Source organism: Plodia interpunctella, chromosome 4 (genome assembly GCF_027563975.2).
Source record: "Plodia interpunctella isolate USDA-ARS_2022_Savannah chromosome 4, ilPloInte3.2, whole genome shotgun sequence".
In the NCBI taxonomy this organism is placed as follows: domain Eukaryota; kingdom Metazoa; phylum Arthropoda; class Insecta; order Lepidoptera; family Pyralidae; genus Plodia; species Plodia interpunctella.
In genome coordinates this window covers 3695394-3712382 of record NC_071297.1, presented here as the reverse complement: position 1 = coordinate 3712382, position 16989 = coordinate 3695394, and the positions used below count along the sequence as shown (strand labels likewise).

The window sequence follows — 16989 nt, the reverse complement described above, 5'->3', positions numbered from 1 at the left end:
ATTAGTTATTAAAATGACTTAAAGTTTAAGTACATTTAGTTAATGTTAAAATATGTACGGGACGCAGTATTTCGATTTAGTAGTTTAAAAATTAAAAAGAAATAATAATTATTTTTACAGAGTTTCCTTTTTAAAAATTATTGGTTATCTGATTATGTTTTTGTTTTGTCAAAAATAAAACATCCAAGAAGATCTCAAATCACAGGCACAATAACAGTAAATATTAAATATCTCTTAAGTAGGGTATCGTAAATCAACAAAAAAGAAAAAAAAAACAGGGAGTTACAAATAATAATTTTAATTATATATTTTTTAATGAATCGTACGTAAACGATTGCACATACAGAGTAACAAGACAAATAGCATAGCAAGGCATTGCTGTATTATCATTATGAAATTTTAAAAAAGTTGTACAATTTTTTAGCATATTCTATGTGGCCAGTATTTTCAAATTAAACAAAAAGAACCTGATATAAAAATATTTCTTGTATAACGTAAGTTAAAAATAGTCCAACAATATACTTAGATGTATTTTCTGCCTGCCAGGATCAGTATCGTTCGCATCATGAATCTTTTATAAGTGTGTCCTATATCAGATCGATAACTGCGTCACCATTGACTATAGTAAATCTTTAAGTTCTGTCTGTATGTCAACATATATAAAGGATATCCTTCATAATATTATGAAAACCTTGATGAAGTATTTATAGATTTTTTTTGAATGGGATGATAGGTATTTAATTTTTTAAAGAAATACCATCGCCTAAGAAAATACTGCAGGAAAATGAATCTTATTTACGAAAATACATTCTTGTCGTGCAATACAATTCTGTGCGCAAATCCTCAAGACGTCTCGGATTTTCATTACCAATCGAGTCGTATCGAAAAATGAGGGGCGGATTATAAATGCAATGTTGGAGGCTTTATTGCCGACTTGCAAAGGGAAGTAATGCAAGGGAATTGAGGGAAAATTAGGAAGTGTTAGTTTGATTTCTTTGATATTGAAATTGAATTGAGAATTGTTTTCTGAATACACTAATTTGTAATGTTATTATTGTTTCCAAGTTATCTCAAAATTTTAATTGAAGTAATGATTTTAGGAATTACATCTGTCTAGCATTACGTGGCTAGTCGATGGATGATACCTTTCTACGCTTAATGATAATAGAAGTAGTTCTGTATTTTTATGTCTTTGATTACTTTTCGTTAGTGACAAGTCTGGGTGATTGTTGAATACATGATGGCCTGAATTCTTAACACGGAGCCTTGCAACGCAACGTAATATTTAATACATATCCGATATCATTGCAAATTATTCTTTATTACTGTTGTATCATTGCCCATGCTTGCTGATTCGACTTTATGCAGCTGACTACACGGCAGTAGGACAAAAGTCGAATTGATTTTTGATAATGAATCCATAAAATTTGCATAAATGGATAAACCTACATAAATATGTGTTGACATCGGATCAAAATATCAGATTATCATTGGAAATTAAAACCATTTGGGGTCATTCAATAACATGTATTCACATAACATCAATGACAAAATCTTTTACTTACAGTTTTTCCATTAAAATATTACAAATACTACTCTTTTAACAATACAGCGTAAAAATTGGCGCCTCGTTTGTACCTACACAGATAATATAATATACCGGCCGGCCTAGTAACTTTAGAAAAATCGAGGTAATGAATGTCAGCAAAGGAATCATTAACAAATAGTTCACAGCTGTCAGTGCAAATAATCGGTAATGTAAAAATAAGTAAATCAATAATTATTATATTGGTACGCGTTTTCAGCCAACAATGAATAGGCCTTTCTGCACCTTTCTATTATGATAAGTAAAATGGCTGCATTATTATTAATTATTATAAAACGTTTACATAACAACGAAGTCAAGAATTTCAAGCTCACAAATCATAACGCTGCCGAGCATGCGGAAGCTAATCGAGAAATATTCCGATTCGAGCAGAATGTTCAATTACTCGGCCTGATCTGGGAACGCCGAGATTGGCGTTGCAACATTACAATGCATAACGGCGGCTTGTTTATATTACAAATTGTGTTCTCTTTCCTCTTATCGTTCTTTATTTGATTGTTTTATAGGGAATTTCATTTCTTTCCATTTTGATTAAATTCTCTTCCAAGTAAAAAAAAAACTAGATAAAAATTCGTAATAGCTATTACAATTCCACAGACAGACATAACTCTCTTTCAGTAGCCGGAGGTTAAAAAGAAAACTCTTAAAAATCGCTTTTTGAAGAGGCCTGATTTCTCTCTGATATGGAATTACTAGAACATCTATAAAACTATACCAAAACTTTTCAACTATTTTCATTGATATTCACGAATTTATTAAGAATATAATTAAATCTATACTTACAAGTCATAAAAAATTAAAGAAACTGAATTCCATAAATATTTTTTTGCAATTAATTAGCAACTCTTCAGCGACAAGCCCACTTTGACTTCACTACTTATTTGCACCTTAAAAGGCAAGCCCATTAGCAGAATGAGCGTCGAGCAATGAATGGAGGTCATTCAGAGTGTCGTCTGCCTCCGAGGGGACCTTTGAGGTTCGATGAGACGGCAGAAAGTACGAGATGAATACGAAGCCGTCTACGAAGTATTGAATTCAAACTTGACGTTTTGGTGTTATTTAGATAGGACCATGGAAGTTATATAAATATGGTAAACGTTATTTATTATTATTATTATATATTATACGCCTGTGCGAGCACCCGAGCGAGGATGATCTGTCCTCCCATACTGGGACCATTTCACCCAGATTCCCGAAACCCCTGATGGGGTGCAGGTTAATTGGTAACCCTAAGTTGCCGGAGGTCCACTAAACCTACCTGTACCTTAACAAAACCTGAGTAACTGTCCTACTGTTAGATATTTTAAACCCTCTTCTGATAGGGGCATCCGAGCCTATTAGATATTGCTCTTCTGGCTGCAGCGTATGCGGGATACTCAGCTAAAAGGTGGAGACTGGTTTTCTCTTCATAGAAGCTTGGACAAATAGGATCTTCTTTAATTTTGTCCTAAAAGTTAGCAAATATTTTTGATTTATGGGCGTAATAACAGAGAAAAATAATAATTAATTGAACTCCGTATAAAAATCATTTATAACCTACAAAATTACCTAACGGAGAACTTGGTTCATCAATACAGCAAACTTACTTAACTAATAACTGTTAATTAATAAACGAGGAATGAATAAATTAAAATAAATTAACAGACCTTGCCAAGTACAAAACTAGTCAGTGTAATAAATTTCTTAATAATAAAATTACAATATTCTCCTCTAGAGTTCCCTTAATTCCGATCCTTCGATTATAAATTGGAAATTAAGAAAATATAAGAGTAGTTGTAAATGTAAGTAAGTATACAAAATAATTCTGGGCTCAAATCTTCAGGAAAACTAAAACATTGTCACACAAAAATAGGTGAGACACCCCTTATCACGTTTTCGCCGGAGCGCAGCGAAGAGTCGGATATACGATAACGAATGCAATTTGCCGTGCCAGTGAACAGTTTAGGAGATCCTACGTCTTACCTGCACTGACCCCCCTCGATGGAAAATATAGCGCTTGTTTCTTTGGCAACAATAAAAATGTATAAGTTTTTTACTACTTAAAATGTAATTTTTGACATAAGCTTTTATTGTTGTCAGAGATTTGTTGTTACAAAAATATCATGTCCGTGCAGTAAACCGTTGAGGAGCCCCACGTCTGGAGCCGGTGGAATTTTTAAGGTGTGACTCGCCGAAAACGTGCGTGCGAACGATTTTTCCTTCGATTACATACATTACGTATTTTTGAATCGATCTATGACGAATTTTCAATTTTCTGCAAATCCTTAATTTTCTATTGACAAATGCAATGACCTATATGCGGGTAGTAAAATCCTAATTCACAATAGACTAATGCCCAGGGGATCACTATTTAGCCTTGATAATCCCCCTTCATAGAAAAATGAACAATAGCCAGCACTTTTATGTAAATGAAATGAAGGGATCGAATGAGCACATTATTGTGGATAAGTAAGGGAGATCGATTACTTTACGAAATTATATGGGAAGCCCTTAATACCAGCCAACTGTGTACTAAGATTGATTTTTGAAATTGATGAAATTTAAATTTTTATATCTACTCCATTAGTAGTGCCAAGAAAGTTCTTGTGTATGTTTCATTCCACGATGGAATTCAATGGCATTCAATGAGGAATACAACTATGAAGAAATATGCATAATACCTGAAAGTGGAAATCTTATATTACTAAAAATACGCGTAAAATATAGAACAAAAATAATAAAATGGTTGGTTAGCTTTTTCCTTGACTGACGAAACAAAATTTAATCCAATAAACAATATTGCCAATAAAATATAGCCTAATTAGGAGTCTTCTCGCCTCAAAACAGTCGTTTTCTTTGCCAAATGCGCCCATTATAGTATATTTGCGCGCTAAGCTCGAAAATCGATGGGGCTGGTGTACCCTCTCGAGAAACTTTCTAACGACATAACCGCGTGCAATTGATATGCCCCAGGAGTAGGCCCATTGTAAAGAAAGGAAAATCCCGATCTGGAAATCTTGGAGTTAGTCGAAATCAGTATTCGAGTCGTGCGTCTGCCGGTGTCGCTGCGCATGGCGACCCCTCCTGCGGCGAACTGCGCCGTAATTTGACTTTGTTGTTATAACTCAGTTTTAGTTGTTTGTAGCTGTTGGATTTATTAGTTTAGTGGAATGCGCTAAATAGTGTCAATGTTGATGAATGCGGGGGTTTGTGGTTGATTTTTGAAAGTTTCGAATGATTCAACGTTTTGTTTGTAGAATGTAATTCCTATGCGCTAATTGCAGATAACTTAAGGATGTTAGGTAGTGAAAATTACATGAGCGATTAATGTTAGTTTACATCCAAATGGGTTACATGATTGAATGTAAACTAATTCAGATGAACTAATACATTTCCACTGCCAATTCAATCCTTCCGGAAACTACGAGCAAATCCACTTTGACAATCCTAGTACCTAGCATGTAAACGCATATTTTGGAACGGTTCCATTAAATCTCTGTATTGTCGCGGCCAATCCCATTCAACTTGAATGGGGTACACCGCGCTGGATTCATCAAATTGCATTCAATGGACGTTAGACCACTCGGCGAGGGTAAAAATTTGAATGGAAATGTTCTAGAGCACCCACAACTTTGATCTTTACGTATAATGAAATAAGGATTAAATAAGTTGTGACGAGTTTATAGGAATGAAAGGATAGTTCTCTACGTTCAGCCCTGGACGGTGGTCACAATACACCGAATTCGATCTGATATTGAAATTGGAGGAGTAACGTCGATTTCTCTTTATTTTAACTCTGGTTAGTGAAATCCAATCAGAACAGTTTAAATCTACAGTTGAATTTGCGTTTTCGGCCAGTGTTCCTATTCCTATTTCGTTTAGTTACATCTTTGGATTTTTATTATATGTTGTGCAGTATACTGATTTCATTCGCTTTTTTTTATTGTGTACGGATGTGTAAGTACGGACGGATGCAAATATTTCTAACTTTCCTTGTAATCTTTCCGCACCTTAGATCCGCACGTAATCCCCATATTTGGGATATTGAGAGACAATAAACATAAAATTGTTATAAATTATCCGCTTCTTGATTGAATTCTATTATTCTACTCTCGACTTTCCACTTTTTTAAGTAGTACAATTAAGGACATTATAAAAATATTGATGGTACTTAATTTTTTATTAAAATTAATACAGTCTAAATCTTAGGTATATTTTCTTAAAAACCATATTCAAATTTTGATTTGTTGTTCAATAACAAAAAGTATGATACCATCTCCCCTTTTTAATGACTACACTAAGGTGTCTTTTAAACTTTGGCAGTTCGAAAATTGCTTCAAAAGTTTATAGATTTAGTCAAATTTCTGGATGGTTTATGTCAAATCTATGAGGGTTGGTTGGCTCAATGCATTCACAGGCACGGAGGGTTTTGTCCCCCAAATCATGTCCCTCATGTTGATCATTAATGATGCCATCTCTCTTTCGCTTTAATGTAGGTTACTGTGTAAACAGTGCCTTGGGGTGGTTGGCCTCTGGGATGCCACAGGCATTGTAGACAAAGCCAAGACGAAGGCAGTGTGACTATACAAAGATACTATGAATATGGAACACAAGAAGGTAGGTACGATCAAGTGGAATATAATTTCTTCTTTTTTGTTTCTTTACAAATATCGTGCCAACATATAAAATTTTATCTAATACAAAAACTAAAATTTTATATATTAATGTACAATTAAAAATCTTAAAGGTACAGAAAAAGGTAAAATCATTCCGAAGACTCGAATACGGTCAGGTCAGGAACGATCCCGTAAATGTCTATTAGTACCTCCTAATGAACCTTAATACAAAATTTTGTTTTTCTATCGCCCAGTAGTTTCAGTAGTAATTAGCTTTCGAACTGTTTATAAAAATTATAGGTATTTAATGAAAAACATTACAAATATTTAACAATTATGTACTATACATTCATTAAATGTTTAAAACAAACTTCTGACTATTTAAGCACAGCCGAATGCCGCAGCTAGTTTTAAATATAATTCTATAAACCCTCTCTATCCGTTACACGTTCATTTTTGTCCATAAAGGGCTTGTTTAGCATAATTAGAAAACCCCAATCGTATATTCCACAGACCACAACAAGAATTATAGCTGTCTAATTTCAAAAAGCGACTTAATTGCGCATAAAATATTTAAGATAATGTTGACAATAGCTAATCCTGCACCCTTTCTTGCATTGACCATAAATTAAATGCATTTACTTAGCCGACAGACGCGTACGCGCGTCGACCATTAGATGCAACGTTGCAATAGATGCACAAATCACTTACCCTTGTAATATTAAGATTTTTTGTAATAAATACCTAAAGTACTTTGAACGTTTTCATGTTGAGCATAAAGTTTAATTTTGAATGTGAGCTGTGATGTAAAATTGGGAATAGTAAAATGAGACTTTATGCGTTGGCGTTCGGGGTATAAATAGGGGAATTTTTATCATAAATGGATAGATAACATGGTGACCTACATCTCTGGAGAGAGACTTAGCAGCGTTAGCAGTATCTACTGGGAATAATATTTATGGGGTGCATTGTGCACATGACATTTTTATGTTTTAGGCGTTGCGCTTGATGGTCTTTTGTTTCGTACAAAATGACTACATTTACTATGGACTGTGAACAAAATACTTTATGTTTGTTCTACATATTTTTGATTAAAATTATAATCAATTAATAATACTTCGGCTGTAAGTAATAAATCAACAGTTTATTATTCCCATACCAATTGAAAATACAACAATTAACTGACGCACATGCACAGAAAATTAAACGCAAATTAAACCATCTGAAATAGTGCAGAATACATTAAGCTCAGCTGCTAATTCTTAATAGTTTATGCAAATGTATGTCAAATGCCTTTGAAGATATCTTCTATCTCTCTCACACTCCAAGATGAAAACAAAATGCTGATTTGCATGTGCAAATAACAGTGTAGTGAAATCCAAACAGCAATTTCGCTGACAAAAGCGAGCCAGCTGCGTTTTGCTTGGGACAAGAATTAAACAATAATTCCTTGTCTCGGAATGGCCGTGTTTTAGAGCCGAAATTTTCCTCATTTCGATACAATACAAGTGAATGATGGAGATTATTGTTGATGCCAGCTGATGGCCCGTGAAACCTTTGATGTTCTTTGAGTGATTACTGCCTTTGTTTCTGTAGCGGATACTAATTTGTATCAAAAGATATCAAAACATTAATTTTCTTTAAGTCTCTGTATTGTATAAGATTTTTTGACTTTGATAAAAAAAAAATTAATATTGATTTTCTGTACAAGAAACCCTTATATTAAAATATGTTTCAGCTATATGCTAGATGCGGTCTCTCCGCCGTCCGCTAATTAGATGCAGCCTATATATATATTAGGAAAAGCAAAGATAATTCTGTGGACGAAGGAAAATGCTTTCAAACTATAAGCTCAAAAAAGCAAACCGTGCATTACGAAAAAAATTTTAATCTTTGCAGCATTTCACTTTATCGCCATAACTAAATTTTCCATGGCCATTTTTCTCTATTAAAAACAAAGTGTATCCCATTAAAGCGACCGGTGGCGGGCAAAAATTGCCAAAAATCAATAAATATTTCGTTCCCTCTAATGTGATGATGGATTCGTTTGTCCTTATCTGTCGCGGGATCGTCGGTTATTTTTGACCCTTTTGTGTTACTTGCACTGCTATATGTGTTGTTCAACAACGTCGTTGTTAAGGCAAAATGTTTAAAGTTTTTATTGACTTTTGACTGTATACTTAGATCGCAGATCACCAAACTTTCACATTTTTTAAAAGTGATAAGTCTTTAGGGAGTCGGGCCCTTCTGAATCTATGTAAAAAAAAAAAAAATCGCGTACGTGACCAGGGTACTCCCGAAGTGCAACCAGTTTTTTTTACCATATTCGACTTTATGTATAATTTATAATAATGCAGAATGGTTTGATGACTGTTTTATTTACATAAATCGTATATCGTACCATCCGTTAATGGCTATGTATATAATTGTTGTAATAAACGAAACAATTAAATTAAATCAAAACGCGAATTTAACTGTGTGATTACACACATAGGCTATTTTATCGTGTCTAGCAGCCATATTAGGGTACGTTGTGACAAACTTGCCCCATGACAAGCACCCTATGTCGTTTTAAGACGTATATTTATTAGACGTTTGCACGCAGTACCATGCCAGTGCCCTATGTTAGAAGAAACGAATACCAAATAAGATAGGAAACCAGATTACCAGATTCCATGAGGGAATCACTAGGGAAGCATCTATAAAAATCATTCAATTAATATTTTAGCATGTAGGTATACTATTCTATCCAGCTCATGCATATTTATTTTAAATTTCTCTCAATCATTGTTATTTCATCACATCCATACATGTCATTTACTTTTAATTTTTTTTAAATTTTTTACCTTTTACACATTGTGCGCAACACATTATAAGTTTAAGCTCTCGTTGATCAACATTAAATCCTTAAACATTAAGTCATCATCAACATGGGCGCAATTAATAAAACTTTCAATAGTCAATAAAGAATGAAGATTGAACTAGAACATCCGAACTCGTTGAACTATCGATCATTCATTCATTCGTTTCATCATCAATGGATCATCTCGCGACCGTAATGACTGCCATTGAAAGAGTTCAGATAATTAATGAACCCGTTGAGGAGCTCATTGCAATCGAGAAAGAAGCGCGTTTGTTTATTGATACACCTATTAAATACTATGTCGAATGTGTGCATAGAAATTGTAGAAGAAAAGTATAACAGACCATAAAAAAGCATAATTTGTCATATGAGATAAATAATTTCAATAATACAGCATCTTTGTAATTACTTTACTATTTACATTATCTATCTTTTTCTTGTATATCTGTATACATACATGATAAATGAGTAGAGAAACTGTTAAGTAAATAAAGTTTGATACAGATAAGAAGTTTCGACAATTTGCTAAAGCAACTATTTCATAAGTTTATAAAATCTCGATTTGTCAAAGAACAAGTTTACGAGATAGTTCCATAACTTTGTACTGTTCTTGAGAAACACATTTACTTACAAATATATAGCTAACGATTAAGAAAATTAGACAATGGAAACATTGCGTGGTTGTAACTTGGTTTTTGGGAGTTCGCCCGTCCTCATATTTCAGAGCTGTCTGAAAACTTTAATGCTATCAAGTTTGTGAGTAATAGCGAGTGTTGCCAACAACCAGCTCAATCTGACGACAACCTGTCTTTGGCCACATAACATACACCGCTGTTTTGTGGTAAGTAGTTTCACATTCGAATAGATTTTTCTACAAAATTAATAAATTTTTAAATTTAATGTTTGTTTAATTCAAACAATGAATCATCATTGAGAAAAAATCTATTTTATAATACATTTGTGAAAACTAAATCAAAGTCGATTCATCAGTTTGGAAGTTACGATGCCACAGATACATAAATATATAGACATGTCAATCTTATAATACCTCTCTGTTTGGATCGAGAGTTGAAGATTGTTGATGAGAGAGTTGATGGTGGTACCTACCTCATCTGATCACAAAACTTCATTCTTTTGTTCATTTTGGTTAAAATTAAGCTGTTGCTTGTGATTTTGTACGCTTGTTTGTTCATTTTTCCTCATTTCCATGGGAAATTCGAAATTATCTCTTAGTACACCTCCTACAATATATCAAGGAGTATTGCTTTGTAGGATTTAGCAAATTTCTAATTTCTACATTTAGTAATTTTACCATTGTCTGTCAATCAGCTACGAGAGAATTTTCTGTATTGATTGGTGATTCATGAACGAATACAATATTTATTTATTTAACTTAATTGTTGCAAATATCACACACGCCGCATAAAAGTGAAACATAAAATCTACTCGACATCTAGGAAACTGCTATAATATACGGACTGAAAGTACCCTTAATACTGTGTTCAAGTGGGCGTTCAGAGTTCGGAGGCTTTTTAGAGCAACACTTCTGAGCCTTTTAATATCACCCCACCTCGCTCTTATGGGATATCTACGAGCAGCTACTTTTTAACGGCATTTACACGTTTATAATGCTACTTTGTGCATTTTTGATTTACCGTTATAAGATGAAAAGACAACTTGATATTTAAGATGTAATTTAAAAGGAATTTTATTTTGCCCATAATTTCATTTAGGTACAGTTCTCGGCACATCTACCTATCCCATTTCTGAAAACGCCTACTAAACCCTTTCTTGCCAAAATTGAGCCACTTCCATGGCTTTATTAGAAGCTGACATCAAGCCAACCTGAGTACAGATGTTTGTTTGGGGACAAAATAATTGTAAAATAATATAATACTATTTTTATACACGCCCATGTCGTCCATATACGAGTATACTAAGTGCAAATAGTAAATACTTACAAAACAGATTACATAACGTCCTGGCAAACACTATAGAAAATTTGCGCTTTTATGTGATCACAGCGGCACACAGCAACTCAAAGTGTCAAGTCAATAAAATTACACTCTGTATATCAGGAAGAGCAACTCACGCCTGCATCACGCGATAAAGCCATCGGGACACACGTGATTGACTTTAATTCACTTAATTCACTCATCGGGGTCATTGTCAAGCAGTAACGTCCTTATAAAGTAGCGATGACGATTGCCCAAATTTAATTAAACCTACCTCTGCCAACCCTTTAGAATGGGCTCTAAAGTCCTGGGCACATGGGGTACAGTTTTGTAATTTTATTAATGATGTAATAACAGTTCTGTCAGACACATGTGTGTGCCCATGAGCGATAGTGAAGTCGTTAGTTCGGACGGGTTAATATGGAAGGGTTGGATGGGACTGTCTATGAAACCCGTTGAATAAAGTGCGATCATTTAGTTAACTTTTTGATATTCATAATTTTTTTTAATTACAGGAGTAGTAACTTTTATAGTAAAGTGTAGCGGGAGCTTTGTAATAAGTAGTTGTATTACACACTTAGATAAAATGAATTGACATTTTTTGGTGTGAGTTATTGCTAAAATTAGTAATTGCAGTTGTATAGATGTTCCTTAACCCTAAAGTCTAAGAACTATATTACTCAGTTATCTCAATTTTGTATTGTACTTAATAAAACAAATATGTGTATGTAAAATAAAATGAAATAGAAAAGTTAATTAGATTTCATTCTCAATCAGTCTAAAATTTCAATACGGTACACTTCAAAATACCTCCAATGATTTCCAAAAACGGTGAAAAACTGGAAATCCTCTCGATCGTCACCCCGCCACTCGAACAAGAGTCCTAATCACAAACGTTTTCCATTACCGTAATTGACGGCCGCACCTTCCCTCCAAATCATATTTCAAGCAAAATAAAACCCTCCCGTGGCTGTGACACAACTTAATTTAGCAATTAACCCGTAATTGGATTACATCCGTCATCGGTGAGTGGACTGTGGGCTTCGGAAGCACCTGGCAATCAAATTTGTAATAGGAATAGATACAATTTTAATTAGAATTATATTGTCCTCGGTGTCTTATAGTCATTGATAACATCAACGCAGAAATTTATTAATAGATATTTATATCTTCGTGCGATCGAAAATTGAACATTAGTCGAAATGATCCTAAAAGAGAAAAGAATATTACAACTTCTCATATGTATAAGATATATATTATTATAAATGTATTCGTAGGAAAAAATAAAGTACCTAAATATATAATGTTCTTTTGTAAAAATATTTTTTCCTTCCACTCCTATTCAAGCCATTATAAAATATTTACTTTGAACGCGTGACCGTTGACAAACGTGCGCGAAAAAAATTCACCAATTGAGAGAAGTTTTGTTTGTAACTGTCGACGCGAGACCCATTCTCATGACCCGGTGGCTTGATCAGTTAACTTTTAAAGCTCATTAAAATAGATGGCTCATTCGGATCGCGTAAATTTTCAGCGGAAAATTAAAACGATACCCGCGGCGACCCGCGCCGCCATTGTTAAAAAGGTATGCAAAACGGAACGCAAGAAAAAACGTCGCGTGCGTTGTGTGTGTTACTTGGGCAAAAAGTTATCGCGAGGGTTAACCTACTTTTGCTTGGTCTGTTTTGTAAATGCAATATGCAAAGTTTTTCGTAAGATTTTGCATTTAAATAACTATTTTATATTTTAAACAGCAATTAGAAAGAAAGTAATGAAAGCAAGAAAAGTGTAAGTACTTGTATGACTGTGAATTTTTTATCGGCATTATTCATTGGCTCCATAATTTTGAATTTTATGTTACGTACCTGAACTCGGCCTTATGGTTTAAAAAACAAAAGATAAAATGGCGTAACACAGTACAAAGATATGAAAACATTATCCTAGAAACACTGTAACCATTTCTAACATCGAACTGTGAAACCATATTCAAATGTATTCAGTGATTCGAAAATTCTGTTATAACAACAGATTGGTACATTCGGACTGACATAAAATGTAATGCATTTTGGTTTTGTGACTGTTATCAACAGGGTACAGCCGGCCTCCGGACCACAAGCTTTAAACACCCGCCAATAACGTACTTATCGCAAGTACCACCCTTTTGGTTTATGAGGCGCAAATTGAATGCAACAGCAACAATTGTCGCTACCTACACGTGGTAGGCTTTTAAGCTTTACAAGCTTTCATTCCATGTGTAGCTTTTGTCTGGCGACTCTATTCAATGCCCATAATTAAATTTTAGTACTTTTGTGTGGTTAGTCGAATGGTAATTATTATGTTCGAAGCAATCGTCGTGCCCAGTGGTTTGGACTATTTGTTGGTCAATTTATTAAGCAAGCAATGTTTTCGTATAGACCAGACAGGATCCGTGAATTGTCAAAAATATACAATAATACGATAGAATATTTACCATTAACACAATTTGCTACTTTTCATTCACATTGAGTGTATATTTCTGAGTTAATTTGTAAGCGATAAAACTATAAGGGAGAGTCGATTTTCCTATTAATGATGTCATAAGGTTTTTGTTATATCTCGGAAAATACCTACTTTAGATAATTCAATATTTTTTTCACATAGCAAATAGGTAATTCTATATTTGTGGAGCATCAAATAAACGTGACCATTGCTCTATACATGTATGTACATATATTTATCTTCTTGAATATCTTTTTGAAGAAGAATCATGTTGGTAAATTGAAATGAAAAACTAGCATATTAGTAATTCAAATTATTTTATTAAAAATAGGTTTCAAAGAATAAATACAAAAATTAGAATCCGATTAAAGATTTTTGTATATTATCTCGAATATTCTATTTTCATGAGTGGTTCAACACGTACACAAAAATAGGGTTTAAATGATTGTTTAGTATTGTGGCGAAACTATTTTTTTAAATATATATATGTAGTTAATTACCAAAACTTGCTACATATAATATGGTAGATGGCATTAAATTAAAACTTATATTTTAGAATATAAATTCTAAAAGAGTTTATTAAGAAATAAAAAATTGCCACAATCACAAACATTCACATTTTATCAGTTCTTTGCATGATTTGAATTTATAAAAAAATGTTAAGACACCTTGCTACATTTTATACTGTAATTTGCAACTAAGCAGGCGGTTAGCGACACAAAACCTTATTTAGGTTATAAATTCCTATAAGATTAGTGAAATGTTTAACAATTCTGCGTATAAACAATAGTTTCAGACATTTAATACATAGTTGTGAACACTGTCAATACGTGTTCTACGAAGCATTCAAGATGTATTAAAACGCACGCTTTGTCAATAATTTTAATTTAGTTCTTTATTTTATTGTACAGTCAACCGCAATAAATTTATTTTTCTCATTTGAGCGTTTTCCCGATTCCTTCATCAGCCATTGAGCGTCGATCCTAGGTTCCGCTTTCCAACTTATTCATGTGTGCTTTACAACTCTGTGTGGTGGTAATACAGGTCAAAGATATTGGATAGGTTGAGGTGCTGTTGACTGTTTACTTTCTTTATCACATACATACAAAGTTTAAATAACTATTCTACTACTTAGACTGTCATTTTTTAAGTATTGTCAATAACTTTCCGTGCGATTTTAATACGTCCATAATTTAGCCAGAAGTGCGAAAATAGGAACTAGAGATTATTCGGCCTTCCTAGTAGCTAATATCTATGGCACGTTTTTTCTAAAAACCAAGCAAGGTATCCAAGTTTGAAAATAAATATTCAAAGTCAAGATATATATATCGAAGTATAAAAGGCAATCAACTTTTATTACATATTTACAAAATAATGATTTGGGCGACCACATATACATAATCAATTCGGAGAATCACAAAATAATTTATATATGTGACAATTAAGTGACATTTGAATAAAAAAAATACACATAATATAAAAATAATAATAATTAAGCAGGAATGTATATTAGTTATAGACCTGCTAAATATGTTTTTAAACAACTTATTAGAACAATCGTTTAGTATTATTTCTGCATTTAATATCATATTATGAATATACTACAGTAAGTAAATATTATATATGTTATCGCCCATTTTATAACATGTTTAACTATTAGATGCCTAGTACAGATGATATGCAATAATACAAGTCGTGCTATTTATTCATAATAACAAGTGGCTATATAAACTCATATCACATTATATTACGTAGATTATAACTTCATTTTTCGTAAAAGCTTTCTCTGAATTTTACTCACAACTCCAATCTATGTGTATTATCATTAACTAGAGATTCTATGGCACGTAAAATAATACTAATTTTAATCTAATCAAATAACACAATCAAATATTTTAAGTTTTTGTTACTACTTAAATAAAATAATTTATACCAATAAGTTAAAAGTGATGTTAACCTTCTAAATTAGAATATAAGAAATTATTTAGAATAGTTCAACGAAATGAAAATATTTTAATTCGGTTGAACTATTTCATTTGTATTTAAAATTCTTATTGATTTTACTATCATTTCTTATAATCCATTTAAAAGATATTAAAAAAAATACCACAACTGTTTTGACCTATTTACATTAATTTTTAAGATGTAAGTATTTTTAATTTATTGCCAAGCGTTAATTTGTTTCTAGGTTTTTTTTATTCGCTTCCTTAACCTAATGATATAACGATTACAAATTCGTTTATTGATATTAAGACGGACATATCAATTGAATTCTATCAAATCCAATAATAACATTATAAACATCTATCAGAATTGATAATATCGTTCCCAATAAGATTTTAAACATTAGGGTCATACATAACTACTATTTACATTATTTACAAAAGGTACCTAATTAAAAGAGCAAAATAAGAAATGTCACATGTCCACAATTTAAAATTTGCAGAATGACATTATGAAAGTGTTCAACAATTTTTGACATTCTAGTTTGTCGAATTAATTCAGTACTCGAAATATAGCTTTACAAAGACTAGTTACAAAAGTTAAAAATTAAAAGAAAATATATTAAATATAGATATCAATCGATTGTATTGTGCTACACTTAGACCGCGGCTATTAGGCCTATTTTTGTTCACTCAGTTCATTCACATAGGCTTCAGTCTTGAAAAATGTAAAAGTAACAAAACATCGCACTGACCACAAAATTCTTTACACAACGATCTGTACAACGTGAGGAAGAACTGCGATCTTACTTTGTGACATCACTACACTAATTTAGGAAAACTTCGGTCTATACGTCCGTTTGGCACAGGTCGCCGAAAACCGGCAAAGCGTGATACTACCGTGTTATGGAGTCAGCTCTCGTGTGAGGGGCAGGGGGTGGGTGTGTCGGGGCTAAGGATAGCTGAGACGGCGGCGCTCCAAGACTCCCCTGGCCATGTCTAAATGATGTCAGTCGAGATATCGTCCTCGACCCATCAATATCAAAGTTAGGCCTCTCATATTGATGCTGAGATCGTTGTCTCTGCGGCTGCATGGCTTGCAGCTCATCATATCCACCATCTTCTGCGTAAGTTTCATCATCAGACTCGTCTTCGCCAAATGCTCTGTAGGTTGTTTCAGTTTCAGAATTTTTCCTCGAATTGACCCCGTAAGTTCGTCCTATTAGCGACTGAGTAACCTCTGTCTTCGTTTTCTCTCCTTTTCTTTCGTCTAGACTCTGGTTGTATCTTAATTGAACCTTTTGTGTCTTATCTAAAGACGGCAAGTCGTAGAATTTCAGAACGTTTGGATGTCCTTGGAAATACTTTTCACTGTAGACGTTGCGATTGTAATATCCACCATTGCTAGCTGGATATAATTCTTCATCTGGTGCATATCGATTGTCAAAGTTATCAACATTCTTTCCTCCAGGTGGAAACCAACCCTATGAACAATATAAAAAGTATATATATAGGCTAATCTATCAGTATGATTATGTTATATTATTAT

General features: G+C 33.2%; 1 protein-coding gene across 2 annotated transcripts in view; it reads right to left on the bottom strand.

Annotated features, from left to right (window-relative positions):
• Window positions 1-13810: 13810 nt before the first annotated feature.
• LOC128669424 (protein sax-3-like) overlaps window positions 13811-16989 on the bottom strand; it is a 48538-nt gene continuing 45359 nt past the window's right edge. For both annotated transcript variants that reach the window (XM_053744251.2, XM_053744250.2), the window contains exon 11: window positions 13811-16924. In XM_053744251.2, the coding sequence (XP_053600226.1) occupies window positions 16337-16924 (588 nt within the window). In that variant the 3' untranslated portion in view covers window positions 13811-16336. The remainder of the gene's footprint in view (window positions 16925-16989) is intronic.